Here is a 25,785-nt window from a genome sequence, read left to right as displayed (position 1 = left end):
CTTTTGTTCCGATATAAAGCCGTCTGTCTTGCCCTTTGTACATGGAAAGTGCTGTGTAAATAAACTCATCGATAACTTTGCGTGGGGTAATTATGCTTATCCAATTCTACAGCAATGCAATCATCATCGTTATCATTGCAAGGGCTGCCTACATTTTGGTTGTTCCATCCGAATCAGTCGACGTTAAGTTAACAGGTTAAAACAAAAGAAAAATAATTTCATCATTTCTTACCTGGGCGTCCTGAGACCAACATGAGTCTCAAACAAAGTCACAATCAATCACGGCGGAAGGTTACACCGTTCGCGTCGTGGTGATCTGACACTATGAGCTAGTCCGTCGCTTGCATGTAGCTCCTGTCCGATTTGGGGGGCTGATAGGCGGAACCTCACATCAGGAAATTGTCAATCGCCGAATCGCATTTTCTATCCCACTTTTTTCAGCCCTCTCTCTCTTTCTACCTTTGTATGTGAAACGCCTCCCTCCGCCCTCTTCCTCGTGCTCTTCCTTCTCCTTCCCGTCTCTTCACGTTGAGCCAGGGTCAATTTCAATGTGAAGTGTTAACAAAAGCCAATGTGTTAGGTGCCATAAGAATAAGAGGAGGGGTTCCGGGGTAGTTGAGTATCGGTGCTTTTAGGATTTTATTAACTCACTTTTGTTTTTGTTCTGCTTCAGAGCTGTCAGCAGGTCACTTCCAAGGTTATTTGCCAAGTCCTCAGCAACACTCACTGCTCTCACTTGTGTTCAGTGGCGATTCCAGCCCTGGACACCATATGAGGTGGACTTGTCTCTTTCATCAACAAAACAGCAAAGTAGTAATTTATTTATTTCATTTTATTTTTAATGAAATAGGTTCTGAATTTACAGAGACTGTGATACCTGTAACCTTCCTAAACTCGAGGCCTGACCAATCTAAATATACACAGTTTTGAAGCTTATCTCAATGAATGTTGGTTTTTAAAGCTTCAAATTAGCTGTAAAAAAAAAAATGCAATTTTATGTGTTTCTACAAATGTTTATAAATGTCATATTCGATGGCGCTTCCAGAACGTTTGTAAAAGCATGGGCCACTTAAAATCTCCCGAGTAGGAGGAGACCAAAACCAAGAGCCATAATAGCTTTTTAGGAGTGTTATTATGCTGTTAGGATAGCAAGGTAGCCCGCAGCTTAATAGAGGTGACCACTGCCAAATCTGTCAGTTTTTTTTTTTTTTTTTTTTTTTTCTAAATTGTGCACCCTGGGTGGTAAGCCGTATCTCTCATTAAAAACAGACTCTGCTTCTGTATAACATAAACCGTTATTATGACAATTAAAGCTAACATTACCGCAAATATTAATAAAAATAATAATTAAAAAAACCTCTTAAAATTGCTGTAATGCTAGTATTTCTTTTAAACAGTCTCTAGTTTGTTCTCGGTAGGCTGCATGAGAGCCGGTTTGTTGATTAGAAGAACGAATGTGCAGACGGGGTGTGGGCACGAGCTTCATGAGAGCGAGAGGAAGGCACCTGAGCTCCAGCTCAGAGGGTTTCTGCTCTACTGTATCACTTTTGACACCTCCTCTCCTGCCTTTTTTTGCAGGATTTCTCTAATCAGCGCCTTTTGTTCCACACACGCACAACAATCCCGGCGACTCCTTCCCCAGCCCCCCACCGTGGACTCTTCTCACACACACATTTACACTCTAAGGGACAGCAGCATTTGGCCCCCACTGATCGGTCCTCTCCGAGGCCTTGGCAGACAAAGTGGTGCCTGAGTTCACTGGGGTTCAAGGCTTTTTGCCCCTTGCCTGTCTTTGTTTGGGCTTGATGAAAAACCTATAATTTCACATCTTTCACTTGTGAGCGCTGGATGAAGGTTTGTCTTTTGGGGATAATGATGATATTGTTTTGTTTTTTTTTTGAATGATGATGTCGTTTTCTTTATCTTCCCTAAGGAAGATAAGTTTGTGAGATTTGATTAAACACAGTTCCTACTCTCAAACTTGAAAAGGTGACAATTATTTTGTAAGCCTTATCTTGCAAATGTACTCATTTTACATTCTATGTGTTTTATAATTAGCATAAACACATCACTAGCACGTTTGATAGTTAGCTTGTAGAACCATGTCTTACACACATAACAAGTTTAAGTGTATTAAAGCATACCAGGCTGACATTTTTGCCTATTTTTTCTTTGCAAAATATTTACAGCTCAGTCAAGGAACATCAATTTTCAACCCTGCCACAGTTTCTTAATTGTGTTTAGGTTCTAACTTTGACTGGGCCATTTTAATGTGCTTCAATACAAACCACTATTGATGCTATATATTTTGAGCTGTTGACATGCATACTTGAAGGTGAATGTCAAGCCTCAGTCTCAAGTCCTTCCAACATGCATACTTTTCTAATTACCACCTTCCCACTTGTAACCAGCTGCTGAACAAAATCCTTCCCACATCATGACACTGCCACCACCGTGCTTCACCATGAGGATGGTGTTCTCAGAATGATGTGGAGTGTTGGTATTCTGAGGCACATAGCGTACGCATGTGGGCCAAAAAGTTTAATTATGGTCTCATCATATCTGAGAATCTTCTTTAGTATGATCCCCCCTTGTATGTGGGGTTGCAAATGAAACTTCATCAGACTTCCTTTCAACAATGGCTGTTGTCTTGACAGTCTTACATGAACATACGGCATTGCGGGGTGTCCAGCTAATAGTCATCTTGACAACAGGATTCTCCCACGTGAATCTTGGATCTCTGTAGCTCCTCCAGAGTTGCCGCGGGACCCTTAGCTGCTTCTGAGATTACTCCCTCTTGGATTACTGCCTGGCCTTACAGTTTAACTCGGCAGATTTGCAGTTGTGCCACACTTTTCCTGTTTTTATATCATGGATTGAACAGAGCTCTGTGTTTAAAAGTTTAAAGGTATGCTCTTTTAATAATCTAACCCTGCTTCAAACTTCTCCATCACCTGATTTCTGGCACGCTTAAGAGCAAGTGTTCTTTATCCTGCCTGATCCCTAATGTTTCCTAGCAAACCTAAACACGAGGCCTTCACGTATTAAATCAGGGATTTATTTACTTTTATTTTAACTTGAAAGGGCAACTGTTTTACACTGTGTTTTATTTCTGGGCATCAAAATATCGAGGGCTGTTCGTAAAACCTTTTGAAAACCATGAATCTTTCGTTCTCCACTTCCCTTCACAATTACGCATCAGTTTGTGTAAGATGACCAGTGCAGTTTCAGGTGGCGAGCTTGAATGTAAATAGGTTTAAATGATACGAATGCTTTGTCAAGGCTAAGAAAGTAACGCAATTCGAGTATATTCATATGGAAAAGCTCCTTGTCTTCACACCATTGATAATCTTAAGAATACTTCAGAGATATCCAGTGGAGACTTTTCTGCTGTTCTGAACACTGGCTTCTCGGTGTGTTTCTGTTAAACAACAAGCTCAGTCTGTGTCGATTCCTCATGGCTGTTTTCCAAAAAGTTTACGTTCCAGTTATTAATCAGAATCTGCTTCCACATGAACTCATCCAGGCATATATCTTCTGTACTGTTAATCCCCTGTTTCTGTCCGAGTCAGCTCCATCGCCTCAACCCCCCGCAGACTCCTATCTTTAGCCAATCACGCACCTTAGGTGTGTAGATTAGCTGTGCTGCGCTGCACTGTGAACACAGTAGTGGGCTTGCTGGAAGCATTTAAAATGCAAATAGGGCAACACCGGGACCGGCTCCGGCAGTCTCTTACCTGCTGTGGCTGTGTGTGGCTCTGTGCTTGTGTGCATACGCAGGTGTGTGTGTGTGTGTGTGTGTGTGCGTGTGTGTGCGTGTGTTTGTGTGTGTGTGTTTGTGCAGGGGGGCAGGGAGAGCAAACAGATGTGAGGACAGGAGCCAACTTCATGTTTAAAGTTAGTTGGGCATGTTTGCTAAAGTGGTTTGTGTTTACCACCGAATGACACTTGAGCCAAACAGACTGGCAAACAAATGCCTTGCTCCTGATTCCTGGCAGCACAACGGTGATGGTGAAAACTGTGATTAAAGACCCATCTCTCAGCAGAGCTCTCTGTGAAATCAGCCCAGTGCTTTTCAGTTTGTCTGGTTTTACAACAATGCTGCAATCTTTAACCCCGCCCCCACCCCCCATCGCCCTCTGCCCGCTTTGTAAATGCTTGAACAACAAGGTTGCTGTCGGACCAGATTGGTCAGACACTCAAATTTGTTCAGCCTCAAGTGGCCTGAATGCAGGCGAAACCTGATGTCATTAGTTTATTGCGTTTCTTTTTTTTTGCCCTCATCCTCTATGATGGAGTGGTTCAGCACTACAACATGATCTCTGTGTTTCAGACCGGGCGATATTCTGCCTCCTCTAATGCTTGTGAATCAGACACTCAGTATGGAAGGTGCATTCTGTTGGCTTTTATAGATACTGTTTGATAAAATAAGTACTCATCAATATTCATCAAAGCAGATAAATTAAATTAAATCAGATTAGATTGATGGATGTTAATAAATATTGAACACACGATGAAAACAATGTTCAAAAAGTGTAGGGAGTCACTAAAGCAGCAGAAATCCTATAATAAATGCCTATTGGTGTTCATTTAAAGAGATAATATTCGTTGAGCATGTTGACATGTAATCACTTATATGAGAGAGAAGTGGAAAGAAGGGAATACGTGTTTTTCACTTGTTTTAACTCTGAAAACAAATAAAATCATGACGTCCAAGGAACACAGGAAAAGTGCAATATGTAAAATGCGATTAATATCTTAGACTGTATGTGTTTTCTTCTATTTGCAAACCTTCAAAAGTGTATGTAGCGGAAAGAAAAACAACGAAGGTTAAAAAAAAGTAATCATTTCAATTTCTCTGAATGCTCTCTTATCTATCTTTTTCTAAGAATTTGCAAACAATATCTACAGGACCATGTTTTTTTTATTCGCAAATAAGTAAACGCTCTCTGAGCCACACTCTGAACAACCTTCAACTGTGCTGATCAGCATTCAGCTGTTCTCTCAGGATGACAGCCAAATGCTTTCAAAAGAGATGTTTACATCTGAGAGGGCTTCTTCTTTCTTCTGTCTCGAGAGGTTGACCTTCGGATACAAAACAGGATGATATGGAGGCTTACATAACCCGGGAGAGGACTCTGGGGGAGCGTTTCCTGCAATCAAAAGATGTTTTGTTGGTGATGATGTGGCTTTGCAAAAAAGATACATCTGATGACGGCTTTTAATTGAACTTTGTCTTTTATTGAAAGACACTGTGTGCAAGGATTTTGGTCCCAGAAAAATAACATCTCTTTCAATTCAGACATAGAAGAGCAATAGATTTAATGTGCAATTAAAGAAGCTCAAAGAAAATGAAAATCCCTTTTAAAAGGTCCCAGACGACATTTTCAGAATTTATATATATATAATTGAAGTTAAAACTTCAGTCGACTTTCTTTTAGATTTAGTACAAATCAAAATGACCAAATGTAAAAATTATTACATACATATTTAAATTGTACACTTATGTTACCTTTGCCTACATTTACAATGCAAATAGCGTTACATTTTAGTTTTTCATTTTAGTATTTGAAAGTGGTTTTTCAATTCCCATCTTTTATCACTAGAGGGCGTTCAAGATTCGCATATTGTATAAAAAATATTTGCATGAAAATCTGTTTAAAGTTTCACTTTATCTAATGAGATTTTGTTTTAAGATTTGTTTCCATTTAGCTGTAAAAAAAAAAAAAAGAAAAAGAAAATCAAGCTGCTGTTCACTTTTTCACGGTTTCGTTTATTCAGCTGCAACAATGAACCCGTTTCAAAGCAAAATTTGAAACTCTTGTTCAGAGCAAAGTGAAAACGGCACCAATATGTTCTGCTAATTAGTGCTGGTAACTGAAAATATATATATATATATATATATATTTTATTTAGTATGAAATGAATGTTGAAATAAAAGGCACAAAAATCTGGTTAATTGTTTTTATTCCCTCTCAGACACAAACAGGCTCTGCGTGACAAAAATATGTCATTAAAACATCTACAAGAGGAAGCTCAAACTGACCAAAATCATTCATGGAAAATTATACGCCGTACTTGAAAATAAGTCTCATATTTTTACTATTTAATCCTGTACATATTGCTTCTCTCACGTCGGCTTATGTCATCATTGTGACAACAATCACACAGTATTGTCACAGAGCTGGAAATAGGAAGAAACTGCTTTCTTCATTGTCCTTTAACACAATGAGCTGGGATTATAATCAAGCATTTCAGCAGCATTTAAGACAGTTTTTTTTTTTTTTAACATGGAGGTCAGAAATCCCAAAATAATGTAAAAAAAAATATATCTCCATCTCCATCCAGGACCAGCTGTATGTGAATAAACCATGCGACTTCAAACAGCCTTTCAGCAAGCAGTGTCCAGCAGTCACATTGGCCTGCCGCTTGAAAGGAAAATGTGTTTATTTTAAATACAAAACAATAATATATGCAATAGGCACACACACACACACACACACACAGAAAGAAGTCAGTTGACATCCTTCAATGAAACTTTCAGATGCTTGTTACAGATAAAAGCTGCAGTGTGATTTAATCTCCGATATAAAGTGCAGCAGTTTTGTATAGCTGAAAATTCAAACTTCAAGTATTTTTTATTTAATTTTTTTGAGTTGGCATTCCCTCGCTTTGCAGATTATGTCATGACCCAAAACAGAACCACATTTAAGCCAACAGGAATGACTTTTAGCACACATTTGCATGTCTTATTTCTTATTTGTCTCTCAGAATCAAACTCTAACAACATCCTCTCTTTTGTCTTACGTGCAAAATGCGATGCATAGCAGGAAATTAACACTGTGCTTCACCTTGAACACACCACAGCAGCGGCAACATGCTGTGTGGAGATAACAGGGAACGGAAGAGCAACAACAACAAAAAAATGCAACACTTTTCAAAGTTAAAAAGGTAAGAGGTCTTAAAACTAGTGCATTTATTATTTGGCCCTGATGAAGAGGTGTGAAAATCCTTAAAATAAAGAAACTTTATTTTCTAATGGCGCCCAAACCATCCTCTTAAGACGAATGATTTACAAAGCTAGTCTGGAACGTTCAGTGAGTAATTGTGACTTCCTTGTATCTCCAGGGTATAAATATGAGATACAGAAGGGAAGACAGAATAACATGCAACTCAAGTAACATGCATGCATGTTGATCTGCAGGTCAGGAAAACCGTGCAAGAAAATAAATCATAAATCATTCATTTAAAAAAAAAAAAAAAAAAAAAAAGAACAACCAGAACTGTGATAATCAAAACTGAGCCTCCTTTTCTTTACCACGGTTACCAACAACAAATAAATACATAAATACGTGTGCAACTTTTAAACTGTAAACTTACTGAACAAAATGAAAAAATAAATAAATAAGGACAGTGCATTGTTCCACATTTCACACCTGGACCTTCGGTACAGCAGCTGAATTACAGTAAGAAATCTTCACATTTTCTGGTAGAACAAAACATAAAACGTGACAAACACCAAACATCTACAGAAATCAAAGCAAATTCTGGAGGTTGGCTCATACCAGATGGGACATTGTCTGCAGTGGATACTACTGTAGAGCCAACAGAGACGGAGTGATGATGACGATTCTACAGCTGTGACGTTGTTCTGGTTAGATAAACGTAGATCCGCACATTTATTATTTGCTACAGTTTCTCAAAGCTCATGTAAAACTCGAGCGACGCCTTGGGCCAGATAAAAACATTCAATAAGGCAGGAAAATGTTTCCAAAAATAAAAACACACACACACAAAAAAAATAAAAATAAAATAATAAAATTATTGGTAAACAGACACATTGCAAAACACACATCTCAAAATATGCTAAATATATAAGGGACTTCAAATTGTACAAACGACCTGGAAACTATCAAATGTGCGTTTTTTTTAATGTTTATAAGAATATAAGCTACACATCTATTAGATATATATCTCTAATCTCATCAGAGGCGATTTCATCCTGTTTGTTTCTTAATATCTGGAGTTACAAACAGGAATATAAGTTAACAAAAATAAAATACATCTCACTGTCCCTTCTTCAGAAAGAGTGCTTATTTATACGAGACATTCCGAGACTCGCAGCTGGGAACGGCTGATCTACGGTACCGGAGTCAGAGCATTAATGAGGTCTTCACTCGTCAATTTCATGCGTTTTTAAAGTGCCGAAGCCAAGGCTCAGACCTCTCGCAGCTACAGGCGAGAATCGTACTCGTGCCGGTCGGGATGACGCGGCTCACACTCGGGGCCCTCCTCCTCACCGCGGGCGTACGTCAGCACCAGCGTGACGGTGGCGAAGGTGGCTGCGTTCACTGGGAAGGCTCGTATCACCGTGGAGGTGAGGCCTCGCGTGAACACCATGTAACCCTCCTTCCTCACGCTCTGCCGCACGCAATCTGCAATGCTGCTGTACTGGTTGACTCCGCCCACCCCGTCCGCCTGCAGCCGAGATTTGATCACATCTGCGGGATAGGTGACGATCCACGAGGCGATGCCGGCCATGCCGCCGGAAAACAGCAGTTTGGGGATCATGTAGCTGTCATTGGGCTCACAACCCAGGCTCTGCGTCAGCACGGCGTAAGACCAGAAGTACACGCCGAAGCCAGGCGCTTCACGGACGAGCGTGGTGACCATTCCTCTGTTGATGCCCCGCAGGCCCTCTCGTCTGTAGATGTGCCACAAACAGTCCAGGGAGTTCTTGTACAGCTTCTTAGAAGACGACTTCTTCTGCCCGGTGCCCTGCATTTGCATACGGGTTTTAGCTAGCTCCATGGGGCAGCAGATGACGGACTGTAAGATTCCTGCGGCGGCACCGGCCAGAAACTGGTGTGTGGGAGTGTCCTCTCCAAGCATACGCATGGCGTTGCCCTGGACACCAAACACTATCGCATTGATGAATGTCAGGCCCATCATGGGAGATCCAATGCCTTTATATAAACCAAACACCTGCAGAAAACATCAGCAGTGACATCAGGGGCTAATCTTGGATCTTATTTTCATCCATATTCTGTTCCTTGAACTTAAAGAACCAAATAATTCAATTTGCGAACACTCCCTATCCTGAACCAGTGAATTCAACTAATCTGAAAACGTCGACAGTATGGACATAAAACCTCTATAACACGTGTGGTTCTTATCATAGCCATGATTGCTTTTCAGTGTTTTTCATGAGAACTTGAGAAATAAAGTGAAATGAACTGACTTACCGACTCCTGTCTTATGATGGACTGGAAACAGTGAAACGTTCCACGATAAAGCGGCTTATCGACGCTCTGGACCTGCAGCCTGACCTGGATGAGAAGATTTGTTTTACTTTAAAGTTAACAAAAGTACAAAATGCGATATTACGATGGATTTATTTAAAATGTAAAGAAATTAGGTTTATTGAGATGTTTTGTTTTTTGTTTTGTTTTTTTCTGAAATATATGTAAGGAATAGGGCTGTTGTAAACGAATATTTTAGTAATCGAGTAATCTATCGATTATTCTTACGATTAATCGAGTAATCGGATTAAAAAAAAATAATAAAATGAAATATTGGTAAATCTGGCATAATACCGGTGTTACTATCAGATATCAATATCAGTCCAATGTTTCATATTTGAGCTTCCCTAACAGTTGCTTTTTTGTAGTTTAGAAAACTAACCTGTAACAATAATAGCTCACTTTCTAAGTTAACCAGAAGAAAAGTTATAGAAAAATCTGAAATTATATTGAATTTAATAACAAAGAGGCAGGCTCACAAATATGCTTATAAAAATGTCTACAATCCAGCTTTTAGTTTATGTATTCATCTTCAGTGAGTTTAATAGATTAATTAAACTCACCTTGCCACCTAACCTGTCACGCTTTGGGTTTGAAAATACGGGAAATGCCGCCTGGAGTGGGAGGAGAGGGCGAATGAACGAACGTAAGATGGGGTGGAGGGAGGAAATAGACCAGCGGACTGACGAACCGTTAGACCGGGGGACGAACACGGGGGGAAGCAATACGGGATATTTACGACACCTTCACTGGTCACACTCAGAAACTCATCTACCAGCCATGTACGATGCGCTCCGCCACCCGTTTCTTCAGACCGGGATATGAAATTTATTGTGCGGTTCGTCGGTAAAGCTACATTTACACGGTAAGCATCAGCTACTCAGCCGCCCGCCCTGTTCAGGCTATCCGCTCACCTCAGCGCTCTTCCCGCCGTTCGCTTTCAACCAGCAGCCCCGGAGGAGAAATGCTGCCGTACTCCAGGCATTCCCCCAGTCATGTTAAGGATGCTTATTGGTTCCCCAAAAACGATAAAAAGTCGGGCATTATCATCAATCAATAAAATCCCCACGGGCCAAACTTGAAGATTGGACTTTATGCCGCTGAGACTTAGCTTTTGTCAACAACTCAGAGGCGGAAGTGAGAGCTCCGCGCAACGCAAATGAAGTCCCGGCCGGAACACGGTGCGCTAACTAATAAAACATAAATTAACGAAGCTTCGAGGCAGGTAAATTTTCCTCGAGGAATTTTAGTAATCGAGGTACTCGAATCATTCGAGGAATCGTTTCAGCCCTAGTAAGGAATATGCTGCACTTCTTACCTTCACTGTGTCAAACGGGTGTCCGACCAAGACTCCAACAACACCTAAGGACAACATGTCAAGCAATTAGCGATTTGGAGCATCTGATTCTTTCTGTCAGGACGAAATCCTGTAAGAGAGAAAAACACTAAAAAATGTTTTCACTTCGCCTTACTTTATATGTCAGAAAATATTCAGATAAACTTTTTAGATGTTCACAGAGTGGAAAAATTATGAAGAAGTTTAAACGGGTATGAATACTTTTACAAACTATTGTTCATGCATAGATAAGAAGACAGTGCTGGCCACCGATGGTCCTGACTTCACTCTCAGAGTTGATCTTTTGTAATATTTTTGGCCAGCTACTCATAAACTTTACACGCTCTCTTTAGCCTAGTCAAACAATCTGTAAGAGGCAAAACATTTAGTGTGGTTTTATTTTTAGAGTAACACCTCGTCCTCCAGGAACAACATACTGAGCCCACTGCCAACTCACTGGCCTTCAAAACTTTGTACATTTCTTTTGCATGGCTTCTAATGTTACTTAACACACCTGTGCACCACATGAGGATGGCGTATAACAAGTTTGTGGGTGTTTTTTTTTTTTTTTTTTTTTTTTCAATTTTCACATATATGAAATAAAAATTCATTTACTTTCCCTTTAAAAATATTGTAAAGCTAAATGAAAGGCTTGAAGCTACAGAAAACTGTACTCATGCAGCATGTACTTTTATACAGTACCATTAGTGACAAATTATATCAAACATGAATATGGAAAATATGAAACAAGAAGTAGTAGCTGTTTATACATCTATATAATGCCTTAAATTATTAGAATCAAATATTAAATACTCCAGTACACAATCTAAACTATGGTCTCCTAATTGTCATTTTTTTGTGCATTATTTTCTGTTTACATGCACAACAACTCTTTGGCAGACTCACTCATGACTCACACTGTAAATAAACACTAGTTAATCCTACATTATCACCTGTTTGTCACATGATGCATTTATAGAGGAAAGCCTGTCTCTACAGTAAACTGGGAACAGGACACACAAGTTTCTTTCATTTGGACACACTGATGAATGGACATTGACCTGAACTTGGTGAAGAGCTGAGAAAACAAAGAGAAGGATGGTGCTTTGTCTGTCACTTTAAGAAAAATGTCCACCGAGTGCATTTATCCAACAGTTTCATTTCATTTTTGACCATTAAAATAGCAAATAATTATCAATCCATGGATATAAAGCACTTCATGAGACAGATTGCAGTCATATAAAACAAAATTTACTCGATCCCGAAACTTTATTGTTAACTTAATGAATATAATCAGTGGTTTCAACCCGCTTTTCCATCAGGAGCAGCTGACAGCCTATAAGATGGATCCCAGCTGTAGTAACTTACCTCCTATGCATCCAGCCACGAAGTCCATCATCTTTATGCAGCTTGTTGAGGACGTTATTGTCTGTTGTTGCTAATGACACAAACTATCAAAAACCTTTAAATATAATGCTTTAATCAAACACTGACAACTATTCTGTCCACCTTACTGTAATGATATCTGGATGTTTATTAAAGCTAATGAACCAACGTTAGCAGACACCGCCAGTTAGCCAACAGAACCGGCGAGCTGGTTAAGGGTTCACTTTAATGGCTTACGGACGCAAAAATAGCTACGTTTTCTGATCTCTTATCCTCTGTTTCTTTCAGATAAAGCCCACTAGATGACATGTACGGCCTCTAAAAACAGCTGTGCTGCTGGTAGCCAATGCGAATCGTTTCAGTTACAGAGATTTTGTTACAGGAAGCGGTAACTACAGAGGGGCGGATCTTCTAACACGGGCTAAAGTTTCTGTCCAATCAGAGCGAAGAGAAAACGCCGACACCTCGCTCGAGGTGTATTACTTGTCATCTATTGGCTCACACGTCTAAACTAAGGGACGTGGTCTAGTTATGTTCAATATGGTTTGCGGTGACTAATAAATTTAGAACACTTGATTTATTTTACAAATCTCTAGCACGAATGACAAAGATTGTGAAACATTTATATGGAGAGAAAAATAAGGTTCATGGTGTTGTATCGTAGTAAGTTGTAATGTGAAAATATGTTTCCGCACCGGTTGCTGTCACATCATTGCGCTTCTACAAGGTGTTTTATGGAAACGTGCCACCATAAAGTACCTTATAGAATACCATATGGTGCATTCACATACGGAAGTATTATGAAATACTTCTAAGATTTTCTATTTCATAGACAGACTTAACCGAAACACTTATTCTTTCTGAAAATGTCAACAAATATGGCAATCATGTTTATGAGAGAAATATATGACGTTAATCAAAATGTCATTTTATTCAACTGAATTCAAAATGCCTGAACAAGTGTATCCATATTTTTAGGGCTGTGTTAAAATTTGTGGGCCTGGTGAGTTTGAATCATTTAAGAAAAACAATTTACAATCTGAAATGGTCAGTTACCTCAATTTAAATAGCAGTTTATTCGATTTTGGGGTTATTTCAATTTGGATATAAAATGTACGAGCTAACTTGAATGCACCATCAAAGCCTAACCGTAACATACCATTGAGTAGTGCAAATGGTTTAGAAACATCTTGACGCTAGATAGTAGCACAGATAGACAGAACCTATGGAAGCCCATTTCCGCCATGAAAGAAAAATAAAAGACCAACAGGAAGTCATAATTTCGACTTTCAAAGTCACAATTATGAGATTCAGTCATAATTTCGATTTTAAAAGTCATAATTATTATAAATATAATTATTATGGCTCATAATTATAATTATAATTATGAGCCATAATTATGAATTATGAGTCATAATTATGACAGGGGAAAGAGGTTTTTCAGATAGTTTGGTTCGTTTGACACAGTGCAGCTGAAAATGTAACAAATGTTGCAGTTCTGGTCCCCAGTGAACCTATCAGGTGTGAAAAAACCCAGTGTTGGTAAAAACATTGGTAAAGGATTAATAGAGGAGCAATGTTGTGATGACTTCCTGTAGGCGGAGTTTCAGAGAGACAGAGGCCCAATTTTAAGCCACTGAATTACAAAGTAAAATTTATTTTGAGTCACATTTGATATGGAGAGTATTTTTATAACAGCTTTGCTATTTTATTGCATAACGGCTCAATGGGGCCTTTAGCCCTTGTGTTTAAAAATGGGGTCCAACCGACCCCACACCCATATCATTTGTATCAGCTGCCTGAGTCCTCGCACGCACAAGGGTTAACCGGCTGAGGGTTAGACCTCTACAATTACACCCTGGAAGTGTACGTGTGCCGGTCGGGATGAGCCAGTTCAGTCTTTCGGGCCCTCCTCCTCACCGCGGGCGTACGTCAGCACCAGCGTGACAGTGGCGAAGATGGCTGCGTTCACGGGGAAGGCTCGCATCACCGTGGAGGTGAGGCCTCGCGTGAACACCATGTAACCCTCCTTCCTCACGCTGTGTCGTACGCAATCTGCGATGCCGTTGTACTGGTTGACTCCGCCCACCCCGTCCGCCTGCAGCCGAGATTTGATCACATCTGCGGGATAGGTGACGATCCACGAGGTGATACCGGCCATGCCGCCGGAAAACAGCAGTTTGGGGATCACGTAGCTGTCATTGGGCTCACAACCCAGGCTCTGTGTCAATACAGCGTAGGTCCAGAAATACATGCCAAAGCCAGGCGCTTCACGGACGAGCGTGGTGACCATTCCTCTGTTGATGCCCCGCAGGCCCTCTTGTCTATAGATGTGCAACAAACAGTCCAGGGAGTTCTTGTACAGCTTCTTAGAAGACGACTTCTTCTGCCCGGTGCCCTGCATTTGCATACGGGTCTTAGCTAGCTCCATGGGGCAGCAGATGATGCACTGCATGGTACCTGCAGCAGCACCAGTGATAAACTGGTGTGTAGGGATGTCCTCTCCAAGCAGACGCATGGCGTTGCCCTGGACACCAAACACGATTCCATTGATGAATGTCAGGCCCATCATGGGAGATCCAATGCCTTTATATAAACCAGCCACCTGCAGAAAACATCAGCAGTGACATCAGGGGCTAAACTTGGACCTTACTTTTATCCATATTCTGTTCCTTGAACTTAAAGAGCCAGTGCAGTCAAGTCGAGACGAGTTTCTTTGTACAGCACATCAGCAGCAAGTCAGTTCAAGGTGCTTCACATAATAAAAACTGAAAATGACCAAGTTGTAAAGAAGACACCATCAACGATTGAACAGAGATTATATTTTGATGTCTATGGCTAAATAATACCTCTCCATGTTTGGTTCTTGTCCTGGTGATGCAGAGCAGAACCAGAAGACCAGAGAGGTGTGGAAGGTTGATACAACAACACCAAAGCGAAGTCATTCAGTGATTTATAAACTGTCTATTAAAGTCTATTCTGTGAGCCACGGGGAGCCGGTGTAGGGGCTGGTTTTAGTGAGAACACAAGCAGCAGCCTCCTGGATCAGCTGCAGCTGTCTGACTGATTTTTTACACTGATTACTGCAACTGATTACCGCTGTTGCAGTAATCAGCGTGACTAAAGATGAACGCATGGATGAGTTTCTCTAGATCTCGCTGAGACTTCAGTCCTCTAATCTGTTCTTCTGGCGATAGAAGGCAGACTTTGTAACTGTCTTTATGTGATTCTGACCAATGAATTCAGCTAATTTTGAGACTTTGGATTGAACAGAGATTATATTAAAAATCTATATTTAAAAACTCTGAAACACTTGCATAAAAAAGCAATCATAGCCATGATTAATTGTCAGCTTTTTTCTTTCTTTTTTTTTTAATGAGACGCTAAAGAACTTGACAAGTAAAGTGAACTGGATTGACTTACCGACTCCTGTCTTATGATGGACTGGAAACAGTGAAATGTTCCACGATAAAGCGGCTTATCGAACCTCTGGACCTGCAGCCTGACCTGGATGAGAAGATTTTTACTTTTACGTCCTAGCTGATCAAAATAAACATAAGTTAACAAACGTACAAAATCTGATCAAGGAGCATGTCATAACCATTTTACTTTTGGTATCTAGATATTACAAAGGATTTGTTTTAAATGTGAAGGAATTAAGTTTATTGGGATATACATGGTTTTTTTAAATGTATGTAAAGAATATGATGCACTTCTTACCTTTACTGTGTCAAATGGGTGTCCGACCAAGACTCCAGCAGCACCTGAGGACAACATGTCAAGCAATTAAAGGATTGGGAGATTCTGGTTCTAAAGCCATTTCTGTTAGGAAATGAGAAAAACGCTAAAACCCTTTTATTTCCACATTGAAATTATGCATTACCTTACCATCGTATATCAAATAATATAAAATAAACTATTTAGTCGTTCACAGAGTGACAAAATATGACTCTATGCAAACCATCATTCATGTATAGATCGCTCTCAGAGCTCATCTTTTGAAATCTCAAGACATTTTTGCTCCACTTGCAGCGTGCCAGGCAGTGTGGCTGGTCAAACAGGATTTGTGGCTCGCACTGACTTGTGCCCGTGTTAAGAAAAAAAAAAAAAACATATAAAAAAATTTATTTGTGTGGCCACAACATCCCTCTATCCCCTTCTGCCTGCTTGGTAATCTAGAAGAACTGAACATGAACTCCAGACAAACCCAAACCCAACTGCATGTGGCCCTGACTATCACCAAGAAAACAATTCTGCTTAACTGGAAAAATAGAAAAAAAGAAAAATCAGTACTTCACAATAGATCTTCACACACAACAGATATCAATGGAGCAACAACCAGCAATATATACAAATCAATTTGAATGTTTGAATATAGCATGCTCCAAATTTCTTGATGCCATTTCATCACCGGTAAAATAAATAAGATTTTTGTTTGGTTTTTTTAAGTTATCCTTTATTTATTCTTTGTTCTGGCATATACTCTTATTTATTTTTCTATTTGTTTCCTTTCTCTTTCTCCATCTCTTTTCCACTTCCTCTCAAAAATATCGGTGACTCTAACGGTTTAATCGATTAGAGGAGTGAAAAATAACTCAAATTAGAAAACTGAAACAGTATTCCCTCATCCAGATGTTAATTTAATTTTTGCTGTGATACCAATTGATTATGTTCTCTTTTGTTTTTGTTTTGAATGTATTCATTTTAGTATATGTTTGCCTGTATTTTTGTTTGGTTGGTTATGTTATTATTTTTAATGTTGTTACTTGTTCTATTATCTGATTAACTCTTTTGTACATCAGTACCCCTTCTTGCTTTTTGTCACTTTGTAATGTTTGTTACATACACAAACAATTGGTGAATTAAAAAATAAATAAATGTAATAGGTTTAGCTTCAAATCTACAGGGCCTAGTGGAGCCAAAAATACTAGAACAGGATTTTTATATTTTGAAGCAAATCGGTGAACCATACTGAATAATCTGTGAAGTGCAGCAGTATAGTTTTGTGTCTGTGACTGTTAATATTCACCATTTTGTTTTGTTTTTCTGACACAGGTATGCAGCTTTGTTTTGCACCATTTGGGGCAAAAATGCAAGTATAAGATTTTTATTTTTATTTTTTTAAAGTGTGACTCAAGACATACAATTTGTGCCATGTACTTAAGAATTTGAAATAAGCGTTTTTACCTTGCTCGTCCATCAGGAGCAGCTGACACCCCATAGGATGGATCCCAGCTGTAGTAACTTACCTCCTATGCATCCAGCCACAAAGTCCATCATCTTTCTGCAGCTTCTTGGTGTTATTGTTGTGATTGCTAATGGCAGAGACTACCAAAAGCCTTTAAATATAATGCTTTATCAAGCACTGACAATCACGCTGTTAATCTCTGTCCTGCTGGTAGTCCGTGTGAATCATTTAACTTTTTGCTACAGGAACTGGTAACTCCAGAGGGGCGGATCTGTTTGCAAGTTTCTCCCCAGTAAGAGCGAAGAGAAAACGCCGACACCTCGATCGAGGCGTATCACTTGTCATTTGTTGGCTCACATGCGGTAAACTGAGGAATGTGGTTATAGAAATTAACCAGAATTAGCTTCTGTATACACATAAGAAGTTAAACATACTACAAATGTTTTCATTTGTTTATATGAGGACTTTTCACTCGTCTTTGTGCAAGGTTTTATTATAATATGGTTTCATGTGTTTATGGAACCTAATTCAGATTAATGTCCATGGTGGCACCCTATAGCTCCCCATGTGGTGCATTGAAGAATGGTGGTATTTTGAAATAACTAAGATTTGAATGTGATCTGAAGTCTTTATTTGTACTACAGCACATTTCAAAGTTGTATTCTTCATTTCACCCTGGAAACACCGTTCAACTTTCAGTTTGCAGATTCTTCCATGCTCTGTTTAGAAGTGAAGACGATTTACAAATATCTTTTACGTTTGTTCCACAACTTGATCTATGGTCATGTTAACTCTTCCATATAATCTAGTCCACACACCATCTCTCTCTCTCTATCACTCTCTCTTATCTGCGCTTTCACTTTGCTTGAGGTATATCTGTGAATGGCGGGACAATCGAAAACAAGAGACGGCCCTGATATGCATTTTGAACATATTTCCAATACTTCTTACACTTCCTGAATGGACCGGTTATTTGTGTCAAAGTGGCTGGCTCAGAAAGATCAAATTATTTGTGCCAATTGACAGATCGTCATTAATTACCATAGCGACAGAACGCTCTACCCAAGTCTTTCCAGCTTGGCAGGAAAACACTGCCAAAAGGCAAGGTGGCAGAAGACCAAAGGAAGAAGGTTCCATGTGACTCGTGAGACTTGGATAGTCTAACTGACAACTGGATTTTCAAAATAAGACCTACAAATACCCTACAAATTAAAGGGCATAAGACATAGGCTCCCATGCTTGAGATAGCACACGCTCTAGTGGTAGCACCACATAACAGAAGGTCAACATGCTAGTGACAAACACACATACTAATGGTAGCATTTAAGCTGATGTTGCCATTTTAGCTATTTTTTTAATATAAATGTTAGCTTTACTTACTAAATAAAGTAACTCAATATTAGTCAATGCGCCTGTGATAAGCCACATCCTATTAGCAGCATCTTAGCTCATTTTAGCTTACATGCTAATGTTTGCATACTGTGTAGCGTAAGTCACTGGTGAAATCAGAATTTCTTTATTGTCAAATTTTAAAAAAACACCAACTCTCCAAGGCGCTGCAAATAAATACATAAGTATTTATAAATGTAAAATATAGTGGAAACAAACCAACACAACCTCCTTGAGGATAAGAGTTTGAGGAGGTGGTGACCCAATGTGAAGGGTCCTGGTTGTGCTGTGGGCTTTCTGGGGGCAGCAGGTCCCTTACATCTCCTCCAGAGATGGAGGAGGGCAGCCGGTCAGTCTCTTTGCAGTGTCGATGATCCTCTGGAGCAGCTTCCCTTCTGCCACAGTGCCGCTGGAGAACCACAGTGAGAAGCCATGGCTGAACACCGACTCCATAGAGCAGCGATTCGGTGCACCAAGAGCTCAGTACTCAGGTTGTTCTTCCTGAGAAACACTACGAAGTACAGTTTCTACTGCGCCCTGTTCAGGATGGAAGTCGTCAGGTCAGGTCTTCAGAAAACTTGATATCAATAATGTAAAGTCTACAAAATGCTATTTATTCCTTCTTAGTATCAAGTTAATAAAAATGAATTTTTTTTATTCAATTCAGTTGTTTAAATCTTTGCATCTGGCAGCAACAAAACAAACTGAATTCAAAATGCCTGAACAATTGTATCCACATTTCTAGGCATGTTTTGAAATTTACTGACCTGGTCAGATTTAATTTGTCCAGGTTAAAAAAAAACTATTTACATTTTGGCCAGTGATATCAATTTAAATAGTAGTTTATTTGATATTAAGTCCTGCGATTTGAGATTGGATTGTAAAACGTACGAGTTAACTTGAATGCACCATGGCGTTTAAAAAAAAAAAAAAAAGTAACCGTAAAATACCGCGTAGAAGCGGCGCAAATGGTTTCGGAAACATCTCGACGCTTGACGCGACACAAACACCGGCTGTCACGTAACAGCAAAGCAGTCAAGGTTACCGGTCGAGTTTCAGTGCACACATGGCTTGACCTCTCGACAAGATGCATATAGTGGACTTCGTATCCGGATCTGTTGCAGGTAACGGGTAAAACTAATCTCGCCACGCTGGTTTGTTAGCGTTTGGTGCTGTTGCTAAATGGCTAGCCGCTGTCAGTGTGTGATATAACGACACATGCAAAGATCAGATTAGTTATGACACGACGGCTTTTTTTTTTTTTTTTTTTTTACAATTTCTTTTTTCGTGTTTCAGCTAGTTTTAAACCTGTGCAGGTTTGGCTTTGCTACCTAAAGGCAGACATAACAATGCAGACATAGTCAGTCAACATTTGGTTTCTGTTAAGCTGAATTAATAACAGCTTGATTCCAACCATACACGGACTATGTTCCTTTGCATCCTTATCTGTTCCGTATGATTGCGATGTTTGGCAAACTACAAATAAAAACGAGACCTTGCTCATATATCTGTGTGCTGTCCTTGGTCCGAACCAACAGGGGCATGTGGAGTCACCGTGGGCTTCCCTCTGGACACTGTGAAGGTACAGTGAGGCTCAGATACGGTCTCTGATGGCACATGCATGACTTCTAGATCACAGCTAATACATTTTCGTGTTATTCTTAACCTTTTTAGGTCAGAATCCAAACTCAGAAACAGTTCACAGGCGTGTATCAGTGTGTACTGGAGACCATATCAAAAGAAGGGGTGAGTATATTATTTCCAGGACATTCTCACACAAATTGATTAGGTTGGCGTAAATCTAAGTAGCCCTGATAATGACATGGATTTGAAGGTTCTCTGTAGGCCGTTGTGAGATTTTCACTTTGAGTACAAAATATCGTTATTTCACCGTATAGCAATATTTACACAAAAATCCTACATAAATCCATCAGCAGCACAAATTATTTCTTTAAAACCGACAAGAAATAATTGTTGCTTAAGAAAAGAAGCGACAATTATTTTCTTAATTGTAGATATTGATTATAACAGTTACATTTGCAAGATCTTAGAGTTAAAACTAAAAGCTGCAAATTTGGTAAAGTGTTGAGGTGTTTTAATTGAACTACTTGCACAAGAACCTGCACATTTAAGGAACACTAGCAACTAAAACGAGACTATAATTACAAGGATTTTGTTTTTCAAGTTCAACATTAAATCCTGGAGACTCAAAGTTTTTTATTTTGTAAATCCTTTTTGAAAAGCACACATTTGCACATCGTGTGTGCTTTAAGTAGGACGCCTTGTGGATTCTGTTTTATGAAGTGTTGACTCAGGGACACATTCAAGAATGAAGAGTGTGCCATCTTTTTAGAAAACTTACAGTGAAACGGTTGCAAAAAACCATTTGACCAAAGTCGTGTGATTTTAAAATGCATTCCTACCAAAATACCAAAGACGTGCATGTCAACCTCTGAGCTTTAATCGCAAGCGGAGTAAATCGCTGCGACGCCGATGGAGCGAAATTGCAAAGCAGCGCAATCATCGGAACAAACAAAATGAAGTAAAATATATATATATATTTTTTGTCTTTCTTTCCCCTCCGTTGTTCGCTCAGGTGCACGGCTTCTTCAAAGGCATGTCGTTTCCCCTGACCACGGTCTCGCTGACGTCCTCTGTGGTGTTTGGCACCTACAGGAACTGCCTGCAGTGCATGAAGCAGGCGAGGGGAGCTGAGTGGAGTCCAAGCACCAAACTGGAAATCTTCTTGGCTGGGATGGTGGGAGGTGTAGCTCAGGTAAAAGAAAAACAAAAAAAAAACCCAGGTTCACAACCTACCTTGTGTCTTATTAATCTTACTCGTAAACATTAGTCCTTACACAAACTGAACAACTTTAACTTCATTTGGGTGTTTTAAGCTTGTGCCTCCGATCTGTTTCCGACAGACGTCGGTCATGTCTCCAGGCGACATAGTGAAAGTGCGTCTGCAGTGTCAGACAGAGTCGGCGCGGGAAGGAGCCAACAAGCTCCGACTAAAGTACCGCGGCCCGGTTCACTGCCTGCTGAGCATCGTCAAAGAGGAGGGGCTCAGGGGGCTCTACAGAGGAGCTCTGCCGCTCATGCTGAGAGACGGCCCGTCGTACGCCACCTACTTTTTGACTTATGCGACCGTCTCTGAGTGGATGTCAGGCGGCAGCAATGAGAAATTACGTGAGTAAAAAAAGGGGGCAGCTTCTTCCAACCTTGTCAGGCTTTTCCAGTCCGAGAATCCCATCCAAATGCGGGATGTAGGATGTGATGATGTTATTTTGTGTCCCTAAGACTGGAGCGGTGTGATGCTGGCTGGAGGAGTGGCAGGAATGGCGGGATGGTTCGTCGGAACGCCCATGGATGTGATAAAAGCCCGTCTGCAGATGGACGGCGTGCGAGGGCCGAAGCGGTACAGGGGCTTTTTCCACTGCGTCGCGGAGACGGCGAGAGCCGAGGGAGCTGCGGTTTTCTTCAAGAGCCTGGGCATCAACTGCCTGCGCGCATTCCCAGTGAACATGGTGGTGTTTTTCACGTACGAGGTTCTCACCGGTTTCCTTCGGACTGGACCGGAAGGCGTTGACTCACCTCACGTAAGGCTGGAATAGGAAAATCTCCGTTTGACCCAGTGCTAAATATTTGGTTTCCCAGGAGCGACTGTCTCCACGATGATCACTAAAACTGTTGCATATCATGCTTTCAAAAACAAAAACATCAGTTTTGTGTTTTTGGGAAATTCCATCAGTCAAGTGTTACTGTATGTGACTCCGTCTGGCCACTAGATGGCATCCTTGACCTGATCCACAACTTGAGACATTTTTAACTTAATTCACAACCATTAAGTGACTTGAATCAGCCGTCCTTGTTTGGACAGCATTGGACATTCGTCCCTAAACAGGCCACATGCTTCACTTTACTTCCACTGCTTTTTTGCAAACAAAATGTTACAAGTGACTCAAACATATTGAAACTGGCTGTTACAAGTTGAACTACATTAAAAAAAAATAGGAGCGCAGATTCTACTTTAACAGCAAATGTTTCCTCTTTTTTAAGCCTAGTAAAGAGGAAACCTGCCGTCTAATCAATGGATTAAACTCGTGTATTAATATTTTCATTTTAATATCGGGGTAATATATTATTTGGTGTAAGGGAACGGACTCTGTTACAAAGGCAGAGGCAAGCCAGGGTTCTTTAAATGTTGGAAATGTGTAACTTATTTATTTTTTATTACTACAATGAATGTTTATTATGTCTTGTGCAATAAAGCTTGACAATACTTCGCGGACCTCTTTGACAATGCATTGGAAGAATGCATTGAAGTTTTACACTTCGTTCAAGATGTCAACAAGCAGAAGTCGGAATATTTGGCTGGGAAACACTTAGTTTGTCTGCAGTTATGAATATCAAATATGTTGCAGTCAGAAGGTAAAAGGAGAAGCAGCTGAGCCATGACAACGCACATTAGTAGCCTTGATGGAAAGAAAAGCGACTGAAGTGCATTTTTCCAGAGTGCACGCTTTCATTTTATTCCACAGCATAACTGATACGTTTATGAAGGATTTTTACTCTGTTAATTGCACATCAAACTAGTGATCTCTATTCTTATGCCGCAGGTCTAACAAGCCTTCCTCCGATCTCCAGATATGGATTAACTTGATCCGGCTTTTTGAATAACATAGTTCGTACAAACACTAATGAACAGCGCTACATCGGTTGTCTACTGCTGTGTTTTTTAAATTAATAATGCAGCAATTTCTCACAGGTACTAACTCCAATTAATCCTTGGAAAAGACAATGGTTTCCTCACCTCACAATGGCTTTTTGAGGGTTTTTGTCTGCCTCAAAAAAAAAAAAAGTTGCACTCGCATTCAACGCTGGCGTTCCACAGTGAGAGGTTGGTTGAGCTACTATCATTTCAAACCAGCCAGCCTAATAAATAAATACTTGTTTTACATCAGGTTTAAGTTAAATATTTAGATTTGCAGCTGCAGCTCATCTCTCAGACTGAGCAGAGACGGGACGTCGACATGACGTCTTGCCACAAATTTCCAGTTTGATTTTGGTCTAGACTTTGAATACATGATCTCAACTGTCCCATCGCATCTCTTGGTCGTTGTCCTGGTGGAAGGTGACCCTACAACCCCAGTCTACAGTCTTTGGCAGCATCTGACACGTTATCTCAAATAATCTCCTTTTTTGGTTTAGGTCCATCCATTCCGCCTTTTTCCCTGCACCTGCTGAAGAAAAGCCTCCCTATAACAAGATGCTGCCGCCGCCATGGTGTGTTCAGAGGGGCAACGTCGACACTCTTTTGTAAAACACAGATTTAATCGCCGTCCTTTCAAACTTTTGTCCGACCTGAACAGTGGATCTCTGCAGCTCACTCAGAGTTACCACGGGCCTCTTAAGCTGCTGCTTTGAATAAAGCTCTCCTTGCCTCTTCTCCAGGTTTAGGTGGACACCCAGGTCTTGGTGAGTTTGCATCTTTGCCATTTTACTCATGATGAGTTGAACAGGCCTCTGTGAGATGCTCTTCCCATGATCTCTGTACTTGGGCACAATTGTTTAAACAGATGAATGAATTGCCTTCATCCAGATGATTGAATCTGGATGTTGCTCCCATCCAGACTCCAGTCTCTTCCTGATACTGTGACTGTTTGCTTTTGATTTTCTCATCCTGAAAGTCAAGAAAGTTCCCAGAGTCATGCCATCATTATCTTTGCTTCCCCTCATTGTTTAAAGAGACAGCAGTCATTCTGTATGTAAACTTCCGATTATGATGTTAATACATAAATCCTATTATGCTTTTTTTTTTTAAATTATTTAATGTAAATAAACTTCTGGCTTCAACTGTAAAAGTCTATGGTTATTTCGTGAGAAAGTGTAGCCAAATACTTTTTTTGCAAGGGATTTTTAATCAGATCAGGAAAAGCCTGCAAAGATATGCCTATATCTGCAGTCAGAGCAAAAGAGGTTTGAAACGACTGAACAAACGAGGCTGGACATGGAGCCATGTTAATTTTGCACAGTGAGGATGATGAAATTATGAGATAATGCTGCTGCAACGGGATGGGAATCTACTTTAACCCTCCTGTTGTGTTTTAAAGTTTAAAAATCTTTTACAAATAGAAATATATATATTTTTTTTTTGCATGAAACTTTTTCTATTTGTCTTAATAGGTGCACTGTACATATGAATTGAAAAATGGTTCATTTTACACATTTTGCAAACCTCCCCTGCGTCTACATTTTACATAGATACTGTTTGGGTCAATTTGACCCGGCAGTCAAGTTGAAGGGTAAAAACAATAAAAAAAATGTCCAATTCTATATGTTTCCTTGCAGCTATGAGCCATATTTCACCACACACACACGCACACACACACACACACACAAGCCCACTTTCTCACTACTCTCTTTTTACTTCACTAGGAAACTGTGAGAAAACAGGTGTTTATGCAACTTTTGACGGGAACCTTTTCTGTTCCCGTGGGCAAACTCCACCCACACTGAGTGGACACTCAGCAGAAGTGGGGGGCGGGGGGGAAACATAAATACTCTCTGCATGACTCATTTGTCTTGATTTTAATCAGCGGGTCAATTTGACCCAGAACAGTATACGTGTCTCAAGCTCAATTATAAAGATCACACCTTGAAAAAAAATAATATATATCTAAATGTAACATAAAATTTTTACGAAAGATCAATTTCAAGGAAATTATTGCTTTTTTGTGTGTAGGTTTTTTTTCAGTGGACATAAAAAATTTAAATTCCAGTTTTATGTCCAAATGAGTAAATTGTCGTCATTGATCCTTTATTTGTGAGAAATGAAAAAAAAAAACAAAAAAAAAACATCATTGCACAAATATTGATTGAAATAGTTAGTATTGGACTTATTGGACAAACATGTTTTGGAGGATTTATTTTATTTTTTCTGTTTCTGACACTACTGTGTGATTAAACTCTTATTATTGCTGCACCTCACAAACGAACACAACAGGAGGGTTAAGGCTCCCTTACGTCCTAACCAAGAGAACAACACATGTGCGGGGCGGAGGGGTGTCGAGCTGAGGTTTCAAGTTATCTTAGGACTTCACAGTTGGGAAAATATCACATCAGTTTCAGCTTTTCCCAAAACCATCCGTCATCTTTTCAAGTTTCTCCCGAACTGAGACGGA

General features: G+C 40.0%; 3 protein-coding genes across 4 annotated transcripts; 1 reads left to right on the top strand and 2 right to left on the bottom strand.

Moving 5' to 3' along the window:
- Positions 1–5,950: 5,950 nt before the first annotated feature.
- LOC106916343 (mitochondrial basic amino acids transporter-like) lies at positions 5,951–12,525 on the bottom strand. 2 transcript variants are annotated; one of them, XM_014984600.2, is made up of 4 exons: positions 12,007–12,525; positions 10,621–10,729; positions 9,246–9,329; positions 5,951–8,985 (listed from the first exon to the last, which is right to left on the bottom strand). In XM_014984600.2, exons 2-4 carry the CDS (start codon positions 10,675–10,677, stop codon positions 8,233–8,235), a joined length of 894 nt encoding a protein of 297 aa, XP_014840086.2. In that variant the 5' UTR covers positions 10,678–10,729; positions 12,007–12,525; the 3' UTR covers positions 5,951–8,232. The 2 variants fall into 2 exon arrangements, with proteins under 2 accessions (XP_014840086.2, XP_014840085.2); XM_014984599.2 differs by having other exon boundaries at positions 10,621–10,664.
- Positions 12,526–13,661: 1,136 nt separating this feature from the next.
- On the bottom strand, positions 13,662–17,902 carry LOC106916345 (mitochondrial basic amino acids transporter-like). Its single transcript, XM_088002141.1, has 4 exons — positions 17,274–17,902; positions 15,745–15,788; positions 15,448–15,531; positions 13,662–14,629 (listed from the first exon to the last, which is right to left on the bottom strand). Exons 1-4 carry the CDS (start codon positions 17,302–17,304, stop codon positions 13,919–13,921), a joined length of 870 nt encoding a protein of 289 aa, XP_087858267.1. The 5' UTR covers positions 17,305–17,902; the 3' UTR covers positions 13,662–13,918.
- Positions 17,903–19,382: 1,480 nt separating this feature from the next.
- slc25a47a (solute carrier family 25 member 47a) lies at positions 19,383–22,883 on the top strand. Its single transcript, XM_014984601.2, has 6 exons — positions 19,383–19,725; positions 20,140–20,183; positions 20,276–20,347; positions 21,198–21,377; positions 21,526–21,790; positions 21,902–22,883. Exons 1-6 carry the CDS (start codon positions 19,689–19,691, stop codon positions 22,213–22,215), a joined length of 912 nt encoding a protein of 303 aa, XP_014840087.2. The 5' UTR covers positions 19,383–19,688; the 3' UTR covers positions 22,216–22,883.
- Positions 22,884–25,785: the final 2,902 nt, after the last annotated feature.

The sequence above is a fragment of the Poecilia mexicana genome, unplaced genomic scaffold (genome assembly GCF_051168715.1).
Source record: "Poecilia mexicana isolate PSO_F unplaced genomic scaffold, ASM5116871v1 scaffold_21, whole genome shotgun sequence".
NCBI lineage: Eukaryota > Metazoa > Chordata > Actinopteri > Cyprinodontiformes > Poeciliidae > Poecilia > Poecilia mexicana.
The sequence above is the reverse complement of the archived record's forward strand: the minus strand, read 5'-3'. Positions and strand labels throughout refer to the sequence as shown.

Bases quoted from the DNA above. Each gene is read 5' to 3' on its own strand.
- LOC106916343 (XM_014984599.2), bottom strand. From the start codon at position 12,037: ATGATGGACTTCGTGGCTGGATGCATAGGAG. The intron at 10,665-12,006 runs GTAAGTTACTAC...TGTTGTCCTTAG, and splicing joins CGTGGCTGGATGCATAGGAG to GTGTTGTTGGAGTCTTGGTC. The intron at 8,986-9,245 runs GTAAGTCAGTTC...TGTTTTCTGCAG, and splicing joins CCATCATAAGACAGGAGTCG to GTGTTTGGTTTATATAAAGG.
- LOC106916345 (XM_088002141.1), bottom strand. From the start codon at position 17,304: ATGATGGACTTTGTGGCTGGATGCATAGGAG. The intron at 15,532-15,744 runs GTAAGAAGTGCA...CTTCTCATCCAG, and splicing joins ACCCATTTGACACAGTAAAG to GTCAGGCTGCAGGTCCAGAG. The intron at 14,630-15,447 runs GTAAGTCAATCC...TGTTTTCTGCAG, and splicing joins CCATCATAAGACAGGAGTCG to GTGGCTGGTTTATATAAAGG.
- slc25a47a (XM_014984601.2), top strand. From the start codon at position 19,689: ATGCATATAGTGGACTTCGTATCCGGATCTGTTGCAG. The intron at 19,726-20,139 runs GTAACGGGTAAA...CCGAACCAACAG, and splicing joins CGTATCCGGATCTGTTGCAG to GGGCATGTGGAGTCACCGTG. The intron at 21,378-21,525 runs GTAAAAGAAAAA...TGTTTCCGACAG, and splicing joins TGGTGGGAGGTGTAGCTCAG to ACGTCGGTCATGTCTCCAGG.